The sequence below is a fragment of the Plectrocnemia conspersa genome, unplaced genomic scaffold (genome assembly GCF_051122295.1).
Source record: "Plectrocnemia conspersa isolate PC_06_02 unplaced genomic scaffold, ASM5112229v1 ptg000003l, whole genome shotgun sequence".
NCBI classification, from domain to species: Eukaryota; Metazoa; Arthropoda; class Insecta; order Trichoptera; family Polycentropodidae; genus Plectrocnemia; species Plectrocnemia conspersa.
This window is the reverse complement of record NW_028277167.1, coordinates 8,341,605-8,361,670: the sequence shown is the minus strand read 5'-3', so window position 1 is coordinate 8,361,670 and position 20,066 is coordinate 8,341,605. Positions and strand designations below refer to the sequence as shown.

At 30.0% G+C, this 20,066-nt stretch overlaps 2 protein-coding genes and 1 long non-coding RNA gene across 4 annotated transcripts in view; 1 reads left to right on the top strand and 2 right to left on the bottom strand.

The window, feature by feature from the left end:
- Positions 1-620: 620 nt before the first annotated feature.
- On the top strand, positions 621-6,378 carry LOC148236518 (rho GTPase-activating protein 19-like). Of its 2 annotated transcripts, XM_088183188.1 has the most exons (9): positions 621-986; positions 1,051-1,232; positions 1,299-1,517; positions 1,590-1,807; positions 1,873-2,034; positions 2,103-2,340; positions 2,944-3,095; positions 3,261-3,638; positions 4,481-6,378. In XM_088183188.1, exons 1-9 carry the CDS (start codon positions 883-885, stop codon positions 5,306-5,308), a joined length of 2,481 nt encoding a protein of 826 aa, XP_088039314.1. In that variant the 5' UTR covers positions 621-882; the 3' UTR covers positions 5,309-6,378. The 2 variants fall into 2 exon arrangements, with proteins under 2 accessions (XP_088039314.1, XP_088039315.1); XM_088183189.1 differs by lacking the exon at positions 3,261-3,638.
- On the bottom strand, positions 6,373-7,207 carry LSm1 (U6 snRNA-associated Sm-like protein LSm1). Its single transcript, XM_088183190.1, has 3 exons — positions 7,034-7,207; positions 6,776-6,960; positions 6,373-6,707 (listed from the first exon to the last, which is right to left on the bottom strand). The coding sequence occupies exons 1-3, from the start codon at positions 7,080-7,082 to the stop codon at positions 6,534-6,536; spliced, it is 408 nt and encodes a 135-aa protein (XP_088039316.1). The 5' UTR covers positions 7,083-7,207; the 3' UTR covers positions 6,373-6,533.
- A 3,169-nt stretch (positions 7,208-10,376) lies between these two features.
- LOC148236514 (uncharacterized) overlaps positions 10,377-20,066 on the bottom strand; it is a 49,583-nt gene continuing 39,893 nt past the window's right edge. The window contains exons 2-3 of the long non-coding RNA XR_015809130.1: positions 12,001-12,158; positions 10,377-11,809 (exon numbers count right to left, since the gene is read on the bottom strand). This is a non-coding gene — a long non-coding RNA (uncharacterized LOC148236514). The remainder of the gene's footprint in view (positions 11,810-12,000; positions 12,159-20,066) is intronic.

Below are 20,066 nucleotides of genomic sequence, written 5' to 3'. Positions count from 1 at the left end.
ACCCGAAACATTGGAGCACCCAAAAAACAAAATCTGCTAAGTTATAGTCGAAATACCACCCGAAATGTACGAAAAAGTCATCGAAAATTATATTGGAAGGATCGGCTGCTGCAAAGAGCGGCCATTTAATTAATATTATTTCTCATAATTAATGAAATACAGCAAATGTTCAATTATTAAAAAACGAATATATCATCAAATTTACGTATTAAAAAAAGTTTGGTGGCTGAAGATAGATCATCCCCTATTTGAAATTCTAAAAGCAGAAATACTATTTTATTCAAATTTAATATAATTATACAATTTTTATTAAATATTAATCATATGGGCTGCTTTTAAATATATTATGTAACAATTTTTTATGTGTGTGTGTATGTGTGGGGGTGGGAGGGGGGAGGTTTAAAATTATGACAGTATGAAAAACCAAAGAGTCTGCCTCAATGATATCTTTTGCCATCATTTACGGAAGCCGCCATTTTTTTAATTATTATAAATAATAATTTTTAAATGAAAAATATGTATAATTTAAATTAATTATATATTATATTTTATTTTTAGATTAAAAAAATAATTAAATTGTCTCTTTTATTGTATGTGCATTATTGCATTCAATAAATGACGTTGTGTTACGACAAAAACTTTTGTGTTACGGCCAATGTTTAAAAAACATTACAACGGTTGCGGTTTGACAAGTTGAAAACGAGTTTTCGAACATATTGGTTCTACACAATGAGACGCTTTGTGTTGTTTGTTTAGCTCATGTTTTGGCCGGTGTTGTGTGTTTTCCGTCAAAATATGCGTCTTAAAAGGTGAATTACGCCAATTGTGCAACGCCAACAGTAAAGACTTTCACTTTGAAGGAAACGAAAACCAAACCTCAAAATGGAAGACGACATCGCCGAAAAATTGCGACTGGAAAACCCAGAGCAATTTTTTATTCTTGTGCGAATGCACCTGTCGTTTATAATTGATATGAACACAGACGAGTAAGTTTATATCGGTTAAATAATATATTTTATAGTGCTCTTAAAATATATATATGTTGTACAGAAACGGAAGTCCTACTGATAAGCCTAATAAAGCGTTCAAATGGGGTTTTTCTAAAAAGATTAAAACGGACAACGGCAACAAAAGCAACGGCGCACCAACTAAAAACACTGAAACGTTTTTCTTGACTGAAGAAAATATTAGTCAAATATATCAATTAATCGATATTCTCAGTGAAGATAGTAGTGAGTATATTTTTAATTAAATATTACACGTTTTAAGCATTTGATAATAATACTTTTCTTTTATAGATGTTTGTCAAGAAGGCATTTTTAGACGAACAGGATCGCTAACAAGACAGCAACAATTACGCAAATTGTTATCTTCGGGTGGAATAATAAACAGCGAAAATGAAAACGATCAATCTTATAGCGTACACGATATGGCATCGGTTTTAAAAGGCATTTTAGCTGATACGCCCGAGCCTTTGCTTTTATATCAACACTATCAAGCTTATTGTCATTTAGCTAGTAATTAATATTTTTATATTAAACGACTATATTTAAATCGAATGGAATATAATTATTATTGATATATTTCAGGCACTTGTTTTAGTGAAAATCAAGTTATCAGCAACTGTGAAACTCGTCTATTGGGTGCCATAAGACTCCTTTTGCTTTTACTGCCGGCGTTATGTCGTAAATTAGCGCAGCGTCTTTTATTGTTATTGAATCATGCCGCTTCTCGCGAGGATTCGAACAGAATGTCACCATCGGCGTTAGCTACAATGTTCACGCCTCATATTATGTGTCCTAGAAAGGTATGTGATGACTATAATATGATATTAAAAAAATATATTCTTATATTTTAATTAAAATTATACAGCTATCTCCGGAAGCTCTTCACTCTGATTCTCAAACTTTAGCGCCAATATTGAGCTTCATGATAACAAGAGCTCTCCAATTATTTACAATTCCACCTCAACTCACCACCGATATCACTGCTTATTTTACATTGAAAGAACAACGGAGACTTCTATCACCGACGGTTGTTAACATGTCATATTTTTATTTGTCTACTTAAGAGTGACATTTAATAAAGATATGATTTTTTAGGGCGAAGATCTTAATGAGAGTGTTTCTGATAGAACGGCGGCAAAGACAGTTTTTACGTTTGTCAACAGACAGACGACTGATACAGTAGATTCTTCACAAAACAATGAAAAGAATCGGTCGAGTAATACTACGTTTACTGATGCTGCTTTGGCGCAGTTGTATGCGCACATTCAAGCTTTGCCCGAGTCACAGAATAAGAGACGACTCATCAAGCAGTTTAATAGGGAGAACGGACACGGTATTGTGTATTGTATTACTAGACAAATCCTTATCATTACTCCGATTGATTGATAAATATAAAAAATATAGTAATGATTTTAATTTATATAAATTTGTTCAAAATATAAACACGAGTAATGATAAGTATATTTGTATTGTGTGCTTTAGAGTTAATAGTAGGGGCGTAAACCCAAACTTTCCATCTCTCTCAATTATGAATAATAATGAAACGGATAGCTCTCAAACTGACTGGGTTAACACAAATAGAGTATAATTTAAATCTGTTTTTAAAATATATTACTGCAGTATCATTTATCAAAAATCTTCCCAATTTACCGTGTTATTGGGGGTCTACTGTACAATAAAAAACTTGCGAAATTAAGTCGATAAAAAAATATATAAAATGTCATCAATCATTCACATTGCTTATTCTCTTTTCCATAAAATAAAACTTAACATGATAATGAAATTATAAAAATCGATTTGAATTTAGTGTAAAATGCACTAAATTGAATAATTGGTGTTGATGAATGCCCTGGCCCTTGTACTTGTAATATTAAAACTTTTTGTTGTTGCGGCACTCGCCGAGACACAGAGTCTAACAATCGTTTTATTTATACAGGTACACCCTTACAACTTCAACGTGCTCAGAAGCAAAGATCCATCGGACAGTCTTTGAAAAAGCACATCTTCAACAAAAGTCTTATGAGTAAAACAATGAAGAAAACGTCTCTGATACCAGATCAAGGCTTTGGCTATCAATCAATCTTGGAGGTAAACACAATATTGAATATATTAATTCATTCATATAACAAGCATGTCATCATCGTTAACTTTCGTCGCTTTATATATTATACATATTGTAACTCATTGTGTGTGTCACATAAATGTAAATAACGTCTTCGCTTGACGCATGCTTTCCTCGTTGTGATATTTCAGAGTCCGTCTAGCTCCAAGCTGATAGAAAAGACCGACATTGATCAACATACCTCGGAAGATGCTAATATCGATCGAAAAGAACTCGAACACGCGGAAGCGGATGATAAAGAATTACCAATCGATGATAAGTTTGAGAATATCATCGATACGCCCAAGCACGAAGACGGGCCTCAGATTCAGGTCACTCCTCATATAGTCAGAAGGAAGCTGGAGAACGATCTCATGATGATGAGCACTCCAAAGTTGTCCAACGTTTTAATGAACGTAGATATATCAGGAAGTTGTTCGACTCCGATTTATGCGGGCAATCGCGTCATGAGGAGAGGCTCTATGTCTCCGATAACGAAATCGGCTCAAAAAATGCCGAGAGCTATGCAGGTTTGTTGTTGAACTTCACTACTCGGATAAATGGATTATGTTGACGGATCGGTGGTGCTTTTGAAGGATCATAAATATGAACTAAACATTTAATATTACATCATTTATGTATCATAAGGTGACGGTTTGTGTATATAGTGCATGTTAATAATAACTTATAGCTTAATCATTACACATTTAATTTTTTTTTATTAATCTAAGAATGTATTACTAGCCTTTTATAATTGTGACCTGTGTGTGATCAGTTTATTCGTGCATTCTTAGATTAACCATTGTACATATTCTATATAAATTACATTATTTAAATATATTATGCTTTGCATCATCATACTTTTATTAAAATTTACAGGTAGTTGACAGCTTACGTAAATAAACATACTAGAGAATTAATTATAATGTAATGGATTTCTGTCGCTTTTTATCTAAAGAAAAATATAATACGTATGGGTTTGTTCTAAAAAACAAAGTGTATATCATAGAAAAAATCAAAACACAGATTTGCAACACTAGTTTGAGAAATAAAAGATCCATTAATGCTACAGAAAAAAATTAATCATATTGATTAAATATTTTTTTATGTAGATTCAATAGCTTATGAGATAAATTATTTTTTCAAACAGTTGTTGTGCTCATTGCAATGATGCCATTTATTATTATGTATTTGACGTATATGGTAGACATCCAAGGGTAGTGTTTTAGAACAAACAAAATTTAAATGAATATGAGATACTGTGTTATAATTGATGAGTATATTATTTTAGCAATAGAAAAAGTAGTATTTATTTAGTTAGCTTTTGGATGGTTTAAAGTATTAATTATAATAATCTATTCTTAAATTTCAGGAATCGATCATGACGCCAAGATCTCGCAAACCGGTGATAATTAACTGTGACCAATTAGTTTCGTCACAAACTGGTGTGCAAGAGCATGTACACAATTCCAACGATTCATCAAGTTCAATCAGCACGTTCATGTCTTCGTCGTCGGCTTCCATCAAAAACGATTCTGACTTTATCTCGACAGACGAGAGCTGTCCTTCAAAGTCGTACTGCGTCAAATATAAACGCTTCAAAGATAAGGATCATTCCAAAGATGAGACGTGTTCGTTTCAAACCGACGACGAATTGATTTCGAAAAAGCATCGAAAGAACAAATCGCATAAAATCTACTCTCTGGATCAGTCCGACACCGAAATCGTCGGTAATAAATTATTAGAAATGTCCGACGATGACCAGCGCGGTACATTGACGGATCCGTTCAGGCAGTACTTGTTGTGTAGGTCAATTTTGACCAAATCTCCCGTCGATTTGTCTTTTGTGAGCGATTCGGAAGATTATTGCGATTTAGATAATATGTCGGAGAATAAAATGACCGATTCTTTGTTGTATTGCTTGAATGGCAATAAGCCTGTGGAGTTGAGTAGCGTTTCTGAAATGGACGGATCCGATAGAGAAATGCTGTTGAAGAATAAGAAAGATTCGTTTGACGAATCTTCGGAAAAGATGATAGATAAAGAAAATATTAGTCCTAGGAATAAGAGATCAAACGGGGGCATAGAGCATGGAAGTATTGAAATTAAGAGGATCATTTTGACGCAAGAAAATAAGGAGATTAATGAATGTAAAGATTTTTGGGAAACGCACAGAAGTTTAAGAGAGACTAATCTTTAACTTTATTTATTGTTATTTTTTTATGTATGTATATATGAATCATTTTGTGTATATAAATATTTTTATATTTATGTAATGTTGTAAAGTTAAATTCCTTTGATTAATTTAATAATATTAGTTGTATAGATTAAGTATTAAATAGTGCATTATGTTAATTGAAGGAGTTTGACTATTTTTAAATATAAAGAAGACAAACAAAATGTAAACTTTATGGCAAGACTGACATTTTGTTTGGATGTGCATAATTGAATTTATACTCTGTTTTTATATACCCAGTCAGTATGAAGTGGCTTTTGTTAATTAAAAAGCGATGATCCATTTTGGGTTGATACCCTTCATTGGTCTTAAAAGTTAATATTATGTCGATATTCTCATCATTTCTCTTTTTTATATATTGTATACATTTATTTCAATATAGTGAAAGTAATCTACAATCAACTATTATTCGTTGACTCAAGTTGAATGGTCTGACTGTGTATTATTGACAGAGTATTGTATGTAAAATTAGAACTGTTAAATTATATTAAATAACGGATCTCTGAGTCTTTTTCATGTTATTTATATTTTTATCAGTATAATTTATCTTAATAATTATATAGTCAATGTAAAACTAAACCAAATTGTATTAATATCTTGTTAAAATGACTGCATAGTATTAGCATTTTTATATCATGGTAAAAAAGGGTATGTTAGTTATTCATAAACTTAAGATTTAAACACAGAAATCCATACATATTCATTTGTGACTAATGCCCTTTTCTAATGATTTTTCTTCACTACAGTATTTTTTTTTTAATATTAATTTCAAATAATCATTGAAATAAATACACCTACTTAATTATATGACTGATATAAGAATATTTATAGGGAAATATAAATCTACTAATTTAATTATAATTAAATTTTCATTTCGCATAAAATTTGTAACAAATCATACATTGCTTAAAAAAATATGTATATATAGTATATTTTTTATACATTTGTTCGTTATGAATGTTTTCGTATAAAAATGTAATTATTTTATTTTGTCTAACGAGACTATTCTAAATACAAAGATTGTTATATTGAAATACATTTTTATTAATATGATAAATTATCCACCTAATACTTACTTTTATTATAGAAAACCTTATACAATATACATTGAGATTTACGGTTACCTTAGTTGCATATATATATACGTAGAGAATGTCAACGATTTTTCTCAACGGAAGTTTGCGAAACATCAGAACATATCGTCGTGGCCCAAGTCTGCCGCCATGTTTATACCTCGTTGCTTTAACGCCTTGGATAGGAGTCGATGATGATCGCTTTTCGATTGTTGCTCCCTTCTTTGGGCGTCTAAGATTTCTTCCACAGAAACTTCCACCAGATCCAATTTTTCCTCCCTTTCTTTGTCCTGTAAAATAACAATATTATCGAATCGTTCCTATTTTAAAGTCAATCAATAATTAATTCAATACGCACTATTTCGCCGAGCAAGACCACATTTTCTCCCCTGATGATGAAAATGCCTCTAGGTATATCGCCATATTGTTTTCCGACATGTATTCGTTCAATACTTTTGTGCAACACTAGATTCGCGAATTGATCGACGCTGCGTAAGTATCCGATGAGAGTTCGACCATCTCGCAGCAGGACTAGTAATTTTTCTAGTGCAATATATTTCAGGTTAAATATTTTATATTATTTTGAGTAGAGTTGTGTACAAATGTGAAATCTTACTGTCAAGCTCACTCAAAAGTTCAGCGGTACCGTCTAAAGGGTTTGCCATTGCGATTTTGTATTCGATCTGATGGAATTTGGACGTTATTTATTTATTAAACGATATGGTTCAAGATTTCAGCGATGGTGCGGTTATGGCCAAATCAGATGGTAGAAATGTCAAAACAGCGAAGAGTTGCCACACGTTAAAATGTTAATACGTATATGGATTTGACGTTAGTAAAATGTTGAAATAAATATTTTAATAATATTTTTTTATATTAAATCAGTAGCAATATTATTTTATTAGAAATGTTTATTGTTTATCTTACAAATTATTTTTACTCTGATATAAAGTGTGATTAATTTAATGAATTAAAAAAAGCCACTTCGGTTATTTTTATTAATCAAACATTAAATGTATTTCGATCAGTATAAAAAAAATATTAATTAAATGACGGCCTTTCCCAGAGAGGTGGAAATGTGCATCATCTTAGAAAAAGATTTTCTTTTCAAAATCTCTGCTGCTCTAACGTACTAAAATATAAAATTATTTTTTATTAAAAATGTATAATTACAATTCATAAAATAATATTTCATTCTCCTAAAAAACATGATGAAATCAAAATTGTGCAAATCCTGGTGTCAGTTTACCGTTTCAGACTTTGTGTATCTTTGTAAGATTCGAATATTTAGACAGAGCCAACCTCGCGCTCCACCAAAACTCCATCGTCAATTTTGCGGAGCCCTTGGAACCATTTGTGTAAAAGAAACAAGGGTCAGAACAACTTGAATGTGTCGTTTCTATGAATTAATTCTTAACGCTTTTCTATACAGAGCCAATTGGAAAGTTATGAGTTTATGAATAAAATATCACATATACTCACGTTGCGTGATAATTGTACCTTAACATTTTCCTTTTTATAAATGCCAGTTTTAAGTAAAGTAACCAAAAATTTCGCTCTGTATGGAAAAACAATTTATTTTTACTCTTAGAATTTATATATATATATATATATATATATATATATATATATATATATATATATATATATATATATATATATATATATATATATATATATATATATATATATATATATATATATATATATATATATATATATATATATATATATATATATATATATATATATATATATATATATATATATATATATATATATATATATATATATATATATATATATATATATATATATTATATATACAAATTTAACACAAAGCTATCATCAAAAATAGTTTAGTTACGTTTATAATTTTAAAAGATGAGATAAAATTTTGACAATCTCAATAGAAAGTCATCCGCGAGGCGTAAAAGCTTGTCAACTCCTGATATAAATTTATACATGTTCCACAATCAGTGAGATTTTCAATAATAATAATGCAATGATTAGTCATATTTTGTATGCATGGGTGTTATTATATTACTCACTTCGCGTATATTTATAGAAATACCATAGAGAGCGCTAAAAATATTTGAATATTTACGTAATACCAAGTACTTCAAATGCAAGGACGTCTCTCCCAAAAATAAAATTAGATAATAAATGCATCGCATAATGCGAACATAAACTCTTTTGAAACGTAACAGTCGATCTTCGTAATGATGCAAAGTGGTCGGTAAACGATTGTTTGATGTGTTGTTGAGTAACGTTAAAAAAAACGCCACTGATTACCCATGCTACCAGAAAATAGTAGAAATTTTCAGTAGATCGAGCATCAGATTTGGCTTTAGTGGCCCTGTAATGTTTCGAAAACGAAGATCCTTTGATGTTTCGAAAATGTGTAGGAGATTCGCGATACGGTGGCGTTGAATGTGAAAAATTTGTAAATTTATAATAAATATGTAAAACATTTTATCCATTACGTGTCTTTATTTGGTTAACTATAATGTATACAAAAATCTATAAAATAGTAATATTAGCATTATATAAATAAAGCAAATCGTGTTATATTTCATAAAAAATATAGATTTTTTTTTAAATTCCCTCAAAAATCATTGTACTTTCGTTCTAATGACAATAGTTTGTATTATTTATGTATATTTTTACCATTCAATAAATTATATTAAATATTTTTACCATCGAATGCAACATCATTGAACATGAAGTGCATAAATTAAATTTTATTTATCAATTTTTTAACACCAGTTATGTTAATGCTTACTACTCAAATATCAAATTAATGTAACTATTATAAATCGAAATATCTATAAAACTCAATCACATTTTGGTAAACCAATTTATATAGCGATATAAAAAATAATAGAAAAAATATTCACATTAATAAATATTTACTAGCATTCCAAACCAAATGCCAATATGATATTTTTGTTCCAATATTATATTATAAGTAATGTATGGAATATATAATACAGATTATTTTAATAAATCACATATTATTAAATTATTTTGTCAATGTCAAGAACAAGCACTTTCTACATATATATTTCCCTCTTTACAAGTTTTATAATTCATATTTATTTTACACGTAAATTTGATCACATGTTGAATTAAAAAAATCATATGCCGAAGTTTTAAATCTATACTTTCTAACTTAATGAAACCAAGATGACGCAATAGTTCTTCGTCAACCGGATACTGATCCTACGATTGTTTTATCTAGTTACCACTACATAAATTTCCTGGTGTTTGCAAGTTATGATAAAATAAACAGTAATAATTATATTTTTTTATTTAGATACTCCCATTTAACATATGTTTATAGGAGCAGAATTATTAGAATCAGATTTACTACCCATAAATTCATTGCATTTTACATCTTGTTTTAACTTTCTTTGGCGGTAAAGTTGGGTTGAAGGGCCAGATGTTTAACTTCTCCTCTCAAAAATAAATTGGCGTTCTTCCTGTTTTCCTTCAACTATGACTTTCTTTGAAAGGCCGTTTTAATAGGCTTCGAAGGACCAGTGAAAGTCTATGCGTTTATTTTTACAATAGCCCCCTGAAGGGATCGCAGCTCCACTACTAGTTGAAACGAAACACCAGAATACGCCTGTACTAAATTAATCAGTATTTTGGGATACGTTCTAAAAAAATTATAAAATATTAAATTTAATTAAATAATTAAAAATACGTAGCCCTGCCATTCTAACGGTGTGAAAGTAGTAATGCACTATATGATCTTAAGCTTGGGGTTCAGGATAATAATCTTTGGATAATAAACGCTCAGTGTTGCGCAGGCAATAGCTCCATGATTAATTGAGTGGCTTTGAATAAACATTCTCGAATTACCGTGTACATACCGTTCCAAAAACATTTGGTTTCCCTAAAGTAATAAATACTTTTATTTCTGTAATGTCTACTGCCACATTACATTAGGTAATTGATTCCAAATATTTGTATAATTAATTATTTTAATACCAAATTTAGTAAGAATGTCAAGAATAAAATAAATCGTGGGGTAAAATACCAATTTGTCTGCAATACAATTGTACATATAAGTTACAATGTGATTCATATTGTACAGACATTACATTGGATTGTCAATATTGTGACTGGGCGATGATCTCTGCGTCTATTCAGCATGTCAAAGTGTCAACCTTTGGCACGCGAGCTATTTCGCAACGATAGCCATTCAATGGCTATATACGTTTAATGATGTTCGTTTTGCACACGCAATGACTTTCGAATTTGGCAAAAAAATATAAAGACCAAAGACGTAATGTGATAATTTACAATATGGGCATTTTAATGTTTAGAAACGGATGTTTCCACATTTTAATATTGGCGCCCGAACAACGCCATTTTTACTGACGGGGTCAAGTGTTTTTTACACGTGTAATTGACGGATTTATTTATGTAAATATTTACAAGGTAAGTATAATAGCAAAAAACTGCAGTAAAAACTAGAATACATTAAGACATGAGAATATTATAATAGAATAACCTTAAATGAAGATGTCAAGAGAAAAGAGGGCAAGTCACATTTTACTAATTGTTATTGTCGCTTTTTTATAGTATATAAACAACAGTTTTTTTATTTACAAGTTTATCAAATTTCGTACTCTGAGATCGGCCGCAAAGTTCATCATTTGCAATTGCCATCAGAACTATATTACTACGCAAATTATTAACTCAAAACGGGACGATCACTCCTTGCTGTCATCGATGAGTTAGAACAACATCAATTTTGTAGGTTCTGAAAAATTGTCGACGGGTTTGCTAAATATTTTCATATACCGTATACCATGACACTGGGTCACATTCAGATTTTACTTTTAATTACGACGAGACAGCGTTCATGGTCATCTTTGTTATCAATCAAAACTTTTAGTTTGATTGACATGGAATACGGATTTAGCAAGCTGAAGTCAATTGTTTTTTCAGGACCATATTTTATCCCAGACTACATTCTGAAAGTATATAAGTCTGGTATTTTGAATCCTCTTCGATTTAAAATTAATTTAATTTTGAGGTCCTTCCATTTCCAGAGTAGTGGAAATGAAATGGAAAAAAGGTCACTCCGATTCATAAAAAGGATGATTAGTTGCTTTTAGCACATGCAAAATTATTTGAAATTATATTATATAAATACATTTCTAATCAATCTCGATCCATAGTCACTAACCTTATAGTTTTTTCCGACTTTGTTTCGAGATCATTGGACTCTGCTTTACAAGTGGACATTATATACACATTTTGGTGTTGTCGTTTTTGAGCCCCATTGTGTGTGTTTTGTATTATAATCACCTCCTGCTATAAATCTTACCAAGGGTGTTATAGAATTGTATATACTTGTAATATCAGTCCATACCTAAAAGTAAATTATTTTATAAATTAAAATCTACAACATTTTCAAAAGACCATCCGCATACATTCTGATCGCTCACGTATTCCTCATCATTCGCAATAATGCCAATTTAATTGTAAGGTTATCCGAAGTTATAAATATATATATATATAAAAAATTAAAATGACCAAATAAGGGGCAAAATGTAAATTTACCAGCCAAGGGCGAAGCCCTGGTGGTTGTCCTATGCTGTGCTGGTATGCTGTGGAGGCTTTCTGTGGAGAGCCAAGTAAGCTCTCTCTGTTGTGCGCGCATATGTCATTCGGAAACAACTGTAACTGTCCGGCCGTGGGTCGAATTCAGTATCTGGCATCTGATCGAGAAAAAAAAATATTTTAATTAAAAATTTGTTTAATGTGGCAGGAATTAATTTAGAAGAAAATTTCTCTCATTGTCAATTTTGCATACAAAACTGAAAATATGATAATAAGAAACTATTAAATAAAAAAAATCCTGTCCATGATTAAGTACTGAAAGATATAATTAAAAACGTAATGCTGAGAAGGAAATCTGTGATTAATAAAAATAAAAATATTAGATCAAGATTAGATCCTTGATGATTATGCTTTTTACATTGCGATGATCCTATCAAAGGTTTAACGTGCAATGGTATACGTAAGTATTACATATGTATATAGTACATATGTATTCTTTCTTTTCCCAACGTTAACGTGTTCACGGGTCAGCGGGCATATCCATTCCGTAATTCGGGCCGTAGAAATTTTTAACGTCTCGTTTCGCCATGTTTCATCACAACAAGAACACAGAGAGATAATAGTGTCGGATAATGCTGGAAGGAATCTCGAAATCGGAGCACTCGTGCCATCCGACCATGATGAATCGAAGATTATGTGAAATTTGCCAACGCTGACCGTCTGTCGTGAGATAATCGCGAAAACACGATGCAACTATCGATTCTCGCCCATAATCCGATTTCAACACGGTACCTACACAAAAAGTGGCGTTTTCTCACAAAATATGTCGTATGAATGACGCTTGTTTATGGGACTTGAATTTGTTTTTACGGATTACAAATAATGTTATATCAGCGTAAATCTTGAGAGCAGGTTTTTTTAAACACGAGCTCTGCGAGCAGTACTTTGACGTATAAATTAAAGTCTATATATTATTTCAAAACTAAGCGCCATTGACTCCTTGTTGTTCTGGGAGTAAAGGGTGTAATTTTAATCCTATGGGAGTAAGAGTGCACAATAAGAAGATGTATTCAAATCATGATTCATTGAAAACATTATGTTGAAAAATTGCTCATTACAATTAATTATCAAAATAGTTGACAAGATCAGAAACCATGCACTCTTTGATAGATTGTTTGGATATATTTGCATTAAAAACGACGAAGACGTCAATTGTTTGCTACTCCATTCACGAGTACGTTAGCTTTCGAGAGGTTCATATTTAAATCGATGTTATAATCTCTTCAACTAAGTTCTACTTATTTTTTAAAATAAAGCTGATTCATGACGAGAAAATTTATTAAAGTTTAAGTGTGATGCATTTGATTTATGTACACATATGTTTGTGACAAAACTAGTATTATGCAAACGATATTTTGTACGTGAAGAATTTTAGAAATTTTGATTAAATTTCCGGCATTTTATTTAGTTAAACGTAGATTAAGAAAGTCTTTTGACTAAAAAGATAAACCGACTACAAATAATTTTAAACGGAGATCTATTTTTTTTTATATAATAATTTTTCGTTTTTATATAATAATTTTTACTATTATTTTTTGTTGTGTAACTTTTGCGTAAAATGTTTTTTTTGTCTTGTACCCCAAAGTCCTATTTATTTATATAGAAACTGATAAACACTAGTGGAAATAATTAGATATACAGAAAATAAACGACGTTTATTAACAACTAAAAAATATATAATTTGCAACATTAACTGATGTTTCAATTCCTCTCCTATATTCTCAAACTGCATTCAGACATGTTCAATTGATTTTATTTTCAAATGAATATGGCGGATGCTGTATAATTACTAATTCATATTTTTTACATCCGGGTATACAATTCCATTTTTTTATTTTTTAAAGCTAAGTTATGCTTCTTTTGCACCCACTTAGATGCTGAAAGAGCTGATATTAGTTTATTGTACAAAATATATAATTTACTGAAAATATGTACAGAAAAAATGTAGATGGGCGGCGAAGTCGAATTGTCGATAACGAGTTTTGAGAGTTTTCCTTGTGGTCGTCAATGATTGCCGTCAATCGAGTGCTTGGCAGATGATTAATGACGTGACAGATTATTATGTATTTTTTAATGGTCTTTTAAGAAAGTTTAATCTAATAAAAAATTATGCAAATGAGCCAATTTATTTTTTAAGTTCCAATATATTGGACTACTGACCGATAATTACAAATTATAGTATGAACAAAGCTAAATGTTTTTAGAGGTTGTTCAAGTATACTTTTAAAAAGAAGCTGTAAACTATTTTTATTAAATAAATATATTTTGCAATAAAAAGCATTAATAAAAAAGTGCAAAAATAATGTTTTTAAAATTTCATTCCATATTTAACATCACAATAATTAATATTTTATTTTTAATTGTTTATTTATCTTACGGGTTACTAATAAACTTTAATTTCAGTTTTGAGTATTATTATAAATAAAAAAAATGTTAACAATTTTGTGTCATAAGGATAATATTTTATTATATATGATGCAAAAATACTATTTTATTATTAAAAACGTATAAATGTTCAATTATAAATTATTCAACTGTATTAATAACACGTCATTAAAACAGAACCATTCATTAGATTTGCCTGACGGAAATAAACGGTCACACTTTCTCACTTGAAAACGGAACTACGGCATTAAATGCCTGTCTAGACGTGTTCCGTTTATCAGGTTAATTAACTGCTAGTTTCTCAATTTCCATTATGCTTTTAGGAACAAAATAACCATTTATCCTATTCAATTTTTCTACACTAATTTGCCGATAAAATTTTTCCCAAAGAAAAACTAATTAGATAAACTTATTGTTGCAGTGATAATCTGCACATGAATTGTAATTTTCTATGATAGTATTTTGACTTTATCCTATCGTTGATAATATTATATGTACGTAAATTGCATAATTTTAATAATGCAAGAAATACGTTTATTGCCGTTTTTAGAATGAACATGTTAAAATTTATTTCGACACCTTTTCACTGGCGTGTAATGCGTTTTTTGCTAATAAAGAATAGCAAAATTTCCTGCCATAAAACAAGCGTCTTTTTTATCGTCTTTGTAAATTAGCAGCTGACAATGATTAACACAATAGACGTAGAAAAAATGTTTGTACGTAAATTAAAATTAATCATCGATGTGAATATTGTAAGTTGAATGTTATGTGTATGTTGCAATGGACGATGCATTCCGACCTAATTTGTAGACATCTAAAAGTGCAAGAGTTATGGTAAGTACTAACGCCTACTAAATGCTTTGCTAAAGTTTTGATTGTGAATTAACAACAATGGGATGTATTATATACCATATATGTACATACATACTATATATAAACTAAAATATGAAATAATTACTAATTTAATAATATTATTAAAATATTAATATTATTAATAATGAATATTGGTTATTAATTATTATTAAAAAAAAGTAATAATTTTATGTAAATAAAAATAAATATTAGATATAAATAATAAATAAAAATTTAATAGTGGCAAACTATTTAGGCGATAGCAAAATGTGTGCAAAGACACGATAGTTGCTCCTAAAAGCACATGTAGAAAACAAGGGCAAACATATTTAATTTATGAACTGATATAATTATTAATTTGTAATTCATTCGATGATGAAGTTTTCAGTCTCAACTCAACAAAAATAAAAACTTTTATTGAAAAATTAGCTAAAGATATAATCAATATACGCTATAAATTTTGGAGCCACTCGAAATGTATCCATTGAATTGACTTCAGTGTTATCAACCAGAATCAATTGAACAAATGACAATAATCGGATCGTTGAATTGCAATCTTGAAATTCCGGGATAATTCCGGCTCGAGATTGGATTCTTTAGTACCTTTCTCAATAATTAGCTACTACTGCATTCAATTATACAATACGTTTAGTAAAATGATATTTGCAATCAATCCCACGTATTAAATTTCCATTGACACTTCTCAGTAAACCAATACAATACACGACAACATACCTACAGAATTACAGATGCATACTTTAAGAACTATTTAACCTTTACGAGTGTTTTACTCGGCACGACTCGTTCGCGTTAACAAATTGGTTGCTTGAAATTACCCGATGACAGGATTGATTACTTAATATACTTAATATCGAACAAGCGACGATTCACAACAAAGGATTATTGATGTTCTTGTACTTGAGCATCATCAATAAAAGTAACACCTTGGGTAATGCTTTAAAAAACGTAGTTGACAGCACCAAGCTTCTCGGTGTTACTTTTATCCTTACACAGAAGCTTTGAACCTTTGCTAAAATTATGTTACATAATAATATTTAAGAAGAGTGATGTGCGATTTTCCAATTATTAACGCCTCGTTAATTATGCAATTTCTCAATAGTGTATAGACAATATAATTTATTATATAACATGTAGCTCACAAGCCAAATGTTCATTATCCGCTTATTGGCAGGTCTGACCTATGACCTAAAACTATTCTCTGTGATCTACTAATGATGGCTCGTTATAGTCTTTTAGCAAATTATCACCTGACAATTTGCGAAATTGGTTGTTGATGTGTATACGCCGAAACATTTATCACTGACCATTTGACCGATTGGAGTTATTAAAAAAATCATTTCAATTAAAAGTCGATCTAGACCGATAAGAAATAATGTTAATGTCTGGTATTGTTGTTGCATTTGATTGATTTCTTTTAATTAAATATTTTTTTAAATGTTGATTTTTTGACAACCTCTGACTTATAAAGCCAATCGTGAAATTATAGTATATAAATTAAAGATGGCAAAAATTTTAACGACACGCTATAGTCGCTATATGTATATGTTAATCAGAAAACATAAAATATGTGTATTCTTTGGTTTAAAAAAATAATCTCACGCAAATTGTGTCAACTTTTTTCCTTGAAAAAAATATTTATCTATGATTATGTGTATCGTATAATAATAATTTATTGCGTAATAAATATTTAATTATCAATTATTGAGTCTCTTTTTAATAAAATTATATTATGAGAAATATTGTATAACATATTTGCTGTATTATATACGAATAAATATAATTAAGATTTTTAATATTGAAAAATAAAATTGAATAAATTAAAATAAATATTTTATCAGTTTATAAGAACATATATTTAAAAAACTACAAATTAATGCAAAATAAAAGTCAGAGAAAATACAATAAATAAGTTGAAACGATATCATTATTTCCAGTAAAAAAATCTTTGAAATTAATACTAAATTTTTCAGTGAGAAGTCTTGAATGATTAGCAACAAGGCTACATAAGTATTAATCCATTTTACAGGTATTATTTATTAATTTTAAGTAATAATAAACATTACATATCAATACAGAAATATATATAACCTGCTATTTAAAACTCTTTAAAAATCATTAAAATATAATTGATATAACAAATATTGTAAATGGATGGCAAAAGAAGGAAAGTAACAGACAGTCATAATCTTTCTCATGGAGACGACTTCTTATTCTATCTTTCATCAACTCATTCTAAAAAATGGGCAAATAAAGAAAAACCTAAAATAGTACAAAACAAAGCAAAATTAAACTTTCTAAGAAAGGCGAACAGATTTAGCTTCTCAGCGCTTAAATGATTTAAAAGTTTGGTGTTCGATGCTTTATACATACACAAGATAATTCATTACATTAACAAACATGTTGAATGTGAAATGACAAATGAAAAGTTGCAGAATCTTTAACGACTATGAAACGCAAATGTTCCAATAAGAATGTTTTAACTTTTGTGTTAGTGGTGTTTTTCATTTTTGTAAAGACATCGTGCAATAATTGAGAAATTATAGTGTTTTGTTGGTGCGTCCGTAATCTCCATGCGTTTCAGATGCGTGTTTAACTCTCGATTTCAGACGTCTTTTGCGATCTTCGCTAAAGACGTCCGAATTAAATTTAGTCCAATTTAGTAGAATAAGTCTCTGAGGAAGTCTCACAAGAGTGTCAGAAAGGAAGTGTGATTCCAGTTTGCCCATGAGAGATTTTGCTGTCTCCTTTTTCGAAGGGACGAGTAATTACAAAAAGAAGCGAGTTTTTTTTAACAAACTGCCTTTGGGCGTTAGATCAGATTAGGAACGGCCGTTTCGAAGGCAAATCCGAATGCGGGCTCTTTTCTCAAGGTGACGTATATTTTAATCCATACTGATTTATGGCGTGTACTTTGTGACTTGAGCTGTAAAAGATTTCTCACGGTGGTTTTCGTTTTAACAAAGAAACCCATTCCTTCTTCGCCGATTAAAACGCTTTAGAACAAGCATTTGTGAATAGAAGAATGGTTCAATTAAGAAAAGAAATGCAAATAAGCAAATCCTAATATTATATATTTCTAATTCTTTGTAAGGGACCGTCGAGGCGAGCGTGGGTTACTAAAAATTATTCCCACGGGAACAGGACGATTAAAAATTAATGTCGTTCTGAAAAACATGGAGAAATATATTTATATAGAATATTAAAAGCGCTCCAAAATTATTCTTTGACTCACACTCTGTGATGTTTGCTTCTGAGCTATATATAATATTGGACACACGGAAAATAATGACCTATAACTTGTTGATCGTCAAATGGACAATCTCCTTGTCGACCGACCTCAAAAGTCAGTTGATCACATAAACCGTTGCGAACTTCAAAATGAGATCTGCGAGTTTTACCATTTTAAAGCTGAGTACAATAGTTTCCTGAAAATATTTTTTACTGAATATATAATTACGTGTTACATGAATTTGTATGACAGTGCGCAAGGAGCAATTCCGTACAAAAATATATGTGAAGGGTAATTTTGGAGCAATACATACATAAGAGCACTTAAACTTAACTTAAACAAATATGAACTACACATACATATATAATTAAGAATCATATTTCTATTATATGCAATTTATAAGCGCTAGAAAACGCGTTAAATGTCATGAAGACTACATAGAAAGATTTTTATTTGAGTCACCTTCGTGTTTATAAAGTTAATATATGGGTCAGTTGTAATTTATTAATTTACTAACTAATAATTTAATACACACAACAGGATATAGGTAAATATCATCTTATGAACCCCATAATGATAACATACGTATTATTTATTTACAGGATACCCCGTCGATAAAATTATAGTAATAAAATATCCAGTGAACAATGCGCGATCTTTCGCGTTCCAACAGTTTCCTCCCCCTGACATTGAACTCCAAGCTGCAATAAATAACTTAAGTTTTTTTCATCTCCGAAAAAAGTTAATCTTATTGTGACTTATAAGCGATTAATAATTGACCTGACATTTGGCTTTTTCGCCGGATAATAGAAGGCTCGTCACTTCAAGGTTTTCTTAACGCCCGAAAAATAATTGTATTCCATACAAGACCTTCGATATACTTTTCCTTCGTGTGCGATCGCGTGTAATAAATTTAATGATGATAAAAAAACGAAATGTCAAAACGAAGTGTCGCAGTGGAAGATGAACCGAATCTTCCGCGTGCCTACGGAGATGATTTGCATTATGTTCACATAATTGAATATTTTTAAATATTTGGGGCGGGTCACTGTTTCTCAATCGTGCGTGATGCCACGCAGACTACTGGTTCACATTTGTCGTAAAAATAATGTAGAAATCTCATGATTAAAATTCACAAGGTCATATATATTTCTGCGTGATTAAATTAGTCGTTAAGGATGTTTTTTCAAGATTAATTAAAATGTCCTGATTTATAATCGTACTTCTGATAGATCATATAAATTATAATCAACCTGTTCAATTTTTGAGCTATAAAAATAATATACAAATAAAACTATCTGCATTTCAAATGCTACATCATAACAATTTGACAAAACATAGATTATTAAAAAATAAAAATAAATTTGTAGATACACTGATCTATATGTTAATTAATATTTTTTAGTATATACACTAGGGTTTTTTAAACAGAAAAAAACAGATATTTATTTGCCTAAATTACGTAAAAAATATGTAAATAAAGAAAGACTTGCCAAAATATTTTATCGAGTATCGAGTA

Coding starts and splice junctions, on each gene's coding strand:
- LOC148236518 (XM_088183188.1), top strand. CDS start 883: ATGGAAGACGACATCGCCGAAAAATTGCGACTGGAAAACCCAGAGCAA. Junction 1,233..1,298: donor TATTCTCAGTGAAGATAGTA/GTGAGTATATTT, acceptor TTTCTTTTATAG/ATGTTTGTCAAGAAGGCATT. Junction 3,096..3,260: donor GCTATCAATCAATCTTGGAG/GTAAACACAATA, acceptor GTGATATTTCAG/AGTCCGTCTAGCTCCAAGCT.
- LSm1 (XM_088183190.1), bottom strand. CDS start 7,082: ATGGCAAACCCTTTAGACGGTACCGCTGAACTTTTGAGTGAGCTTGAC. Junction 6,961..7,033: donor ACTTTTGAGTGAGCTTGACA/GTAAGATTTCAC, acceptor ATATTGCACTAG/AAAAATTACTAGTCCTGCTG. Junction 6,708..6,775: donor TGGTCTTGCTCGGCGAAATA/GTGCGTATTGAA, acceptor GTTATTTTACAG/GACAAAGAAAGGGAGGAAAA.